The sequence below is a fragment of the Nicotiana attenuata genome, unplaced genomic scaffold, assembly GCF_001879085.1.
Source record: "Nicotiana attenuata strain UT unplaced genomic scaffold, NIATTr2, whole genome shotgun sequence".
Classification (NCBI taxonomy): Eukaryota; Viridiplantae; Streptophyta; class Magnoliopsida; order Solanales; family Solanaceae; genus Nicotiana; species Nicotiana attenuata.
Window position 1 is genome coordinate 1 of NW_017694132.1, and position 3,457 is coordinate 3,457.

Consider the following 3,457-nt stretch of genomic DNA (forward strand, 5'->3'; position numbering starts at 1 on the left):
CCTATTAGAAAATTTTGAACAACTTCTACAGAGAAATTAGCAAAGCAAACAGCAAAAGGACAGTAACACAATAGTTATTCAGTATGCTATTGCTCAAGGATATCCACCAATTACAATTTGCAGCGATATGAGTGTTAGTGTTTACATGGAATTGAAAAAATCAAGTGCAAGGATGACAACACTTCCCATGTGTGTGTCGTTTGCTAAAAACACTATAGCTGCAAGCACCTGCAGTTTCGATATTGCTCCAATTTCATCAGAAATTGCACAATTTGAAAGCACTGATATGATTAGTACGTTTGATGTGCAAGAAGGAGATGACGCCATTTTACAACTTGATGATGCAAACATCATAACTGATCAATTTCATCAAAATGATGAAAAAGGACAAATTTACAAAGACAAGAACCTACTGGCTCTCGTTATGAAACAGTATGCCGTTAGAGAAAAATGTCAGTATCGGATTCATAAATCATGCCCAAGAAGGTTCGTCAGCATGTTTTCAAGTAAAAAACTATGTGATACTTATATAGTATATAAGTACGCTAAAGCAGTATACTATGCGAGTATGGATTGGTTTGTCTGTGTTTTATATCAGTGATACTGGTATAGTATATAAGTATGCTATATCAGTATACTATGCAAGTATATAACTGTATTGATTTGTCTTTGTTATTATCAGTAAAACATAATACCAATATAGTATATATGTATGCTAAATCAGTATACTATGTGAGTATAGAATTGTGCTGCTTTGTCTATGTTTTTTATCAGCAAATATGATACTGATACAGTATATAAGTATACCAACAGAGTATACTATGTGACTATATAATTGTACGAATTTTTGTGTGTGTTTTTTATCAACAAAACATGATACATAACTGTATTTGTATTATAAACAGGTATATCCTTGAATGCGTGGATGAAAGATGCACTTGAAGACTTAAGGCATCAAGCCTGCGAGCATCAAATCTTTTCAAAGTGACGGATTTGAATTCTATCCACAGTTGTTTAACTGATAAGAGATTTTGTTCACAAAAGCAAGATGTCTCAGCTTTTGTTGCAGCTGTGGTACAAGATAAACTTCTTGACTCGAAAAGCATATATACACCAACAGATATCCAGAGAGACATCCAAAAAGCATATCGTATGGACTTAACCTACATGCAAGCGTGGAGATCAAAAGAAAAAGCAATGCAATTGTTGAGAGGAAAACCAAGTGAGTCATACAAGAAAATGCCAACATATCTTTATATGTTAGAGTACGCTAACCCAGGATCAGTGACACGACTACACACTGAAGGAGACGGGAGCTTCTTGTATGCATTCATAGCTATATATGCATCGATTAGAGGATGGGTCTATTGTAGGCCAACTGTTGTAGTTGATGGAAGTTTTTTAAAGTCAACATATAGAGGGACCATATAACGGCTTCCACGCAAGACGCAGAGGGTAAAAATACAATCTAGTTACATTCAGTTAAAGAAACAAAAGATTTTCAAATATTATATGATACCAGTATGGTATACAAGTATACCAATAGAGTATATAGTTATTTTGCTACATAGCTGCACGTACCTATGACTATACTACTATATGAAATACTAAATTAATATTGTGTGTACAATCCAATTACATTCAGTTAAAGAAACAAAAAAGATTTTAAAAAAGTATATGATACCAGTATGGTATACAAGTATACCAACAGAGTATATAGTTATTTTGCTACACACCTGCACCTACCTATGACTATACTACTATATGAAATGCTAAATTAATATAGTGTGTTGTAATTGATATTTTGTTCTTTGGGTTTACAGGACAAATTCTACCCCTCGCATATGCAATTGTTGATTCGGAAAATGATGCATCGTGGGAGTGGTTCTTCGTGCAGTTCAGAGAAACCTATGGACAAAGAGAGGGAATGTGCATTGTATCAGACAGGCATGATGGTATATGGAGAGCAACCTCTATCCAGAAGTCCCTCATTGTGCATGTATGTTCCATTTGTGGAACAACATAAAGACAAACTTCAGGAAGAGCCAAAAACAAATCAAAGAAGTATATTTTGCGTTAGCAAGAGCATACACTGTTGAAGAATTCAACAGGCATATGGCAGAGTTAGAAGCTATTGATAGTAGAGTGAAAACATACCTGATGGATATTGGATATGATAGATGATCCCGGGCGCATTCCAAGGCAAATAGAACCATGACCATGACATCTAATATTGCGGAATCAGTAAATGCAGCAAATAAGCACGCAAGAGACCTCCCAGTTGTGAATTTGCTCGACTTTATGACAACATTGATTCAAAAATGGAATTACACCAATCGGAAGGATGCAGTGGAATCATTTATGAAGATTGGTGCAAAGTATGAAAAAATATTATCAGATAATACTATCTTATCACAGACGATGATGGTATGCATTTTCAAAATCATAAAAACACTGCATGTACTGTAGTTTTACTTTTTTACCTTAGTGATTTCACTAAACAATTGAATATTATTATTTGAAAAATACTATTACTTCGTATAGCTAATGACTTTTCTTAATTAAAATTATACTAGGTGTTGCCTTCAACTGAATTCTTACATTTAGTAATTGATGGCCAAACAAGAAATGTGGTGCGCCTACATGAAAAAAACTGCACTTGTGGGAGGTTTCAGCTAGACGATATTCCATGTCCACATGCAATGGCAGTTATACAAAAATTTCATATGGATTCATACAAGTATTGCTCGGATTACTATAGCATAGAGTACTTGCTGAAAACATATGAGATACCAGTAAATCCTTTGCCTGATGAAACAACGTGGCAAATTCCAGAACATGTCTCTTCGCAGGTGGTACTGCCACCAAAAGGAAAAATCAAACCAGGAAGACCTAAAAAGAAGAGAGGCACAGGAGCCTGGGGAGGAAATACAGTTACATGTGCACTATGCGGGAGAAAAGGACACAACCGAAGAACATGCCGAAATATTCCAAAGAGAGATTGATATAATGCTTCAATGTTTTCATAGAACTCATATATCGTAGAATCATAGCATTTGAATTGCAAAGAAATAAAATGCGTTTCTTGCACTAGATATATATTTGGTATGATGATTCTTTGCGAAATTACTTTTTGGAAACAAATTTATATGGCTACTTGTGTTTTCAAGAAGAACCTGTTTATTTTCTATTTTAGTATATAAAAGTGGGATGCATTTAAATCTAGTTAATAGAGGATCGGGGCGTAAATTCCAAAAACGACCGGCCGGGTCGTTACAATAAATGTGATACCTAAGTGATATATCTGTATACCTTATTGGTATATCTGTATATCTTATTCGTATCAAAATATGTGCAGAAATAGAAGTGGTGCCGCAAATGCAACATTTGTACATACATCGTTAACAAAATGGGCACGCTTTGCAGCTCATGTCTATATTGAAGTATAACAAATTGA

The 3,457-nt window shown here is 34.7% G+C and overlaps 1 protein-coding gene across 1 annotated transcript; it reads left to right on the forward strand.

Moving 5' to 3' along the window:
* Positions 1-2,214: 2,214 nt before the first annotated feature.
* On the forward strand, positions 2,215-3,005 carry LOC109222607. The gene is made up of 2 exons (XM_019386943.1): positions 2,215-2,427; positions 2,577-3,005. Exons 1-2 carry the CDS (start codon positions 2,215-2,217, stop codon positions 3,003-3,005), a joined length of 642 nt encoding a protein of 213 aa, XP_019242488.1.
* Positions 3,006-3,457: the final 452 nt, after the last annotated feature.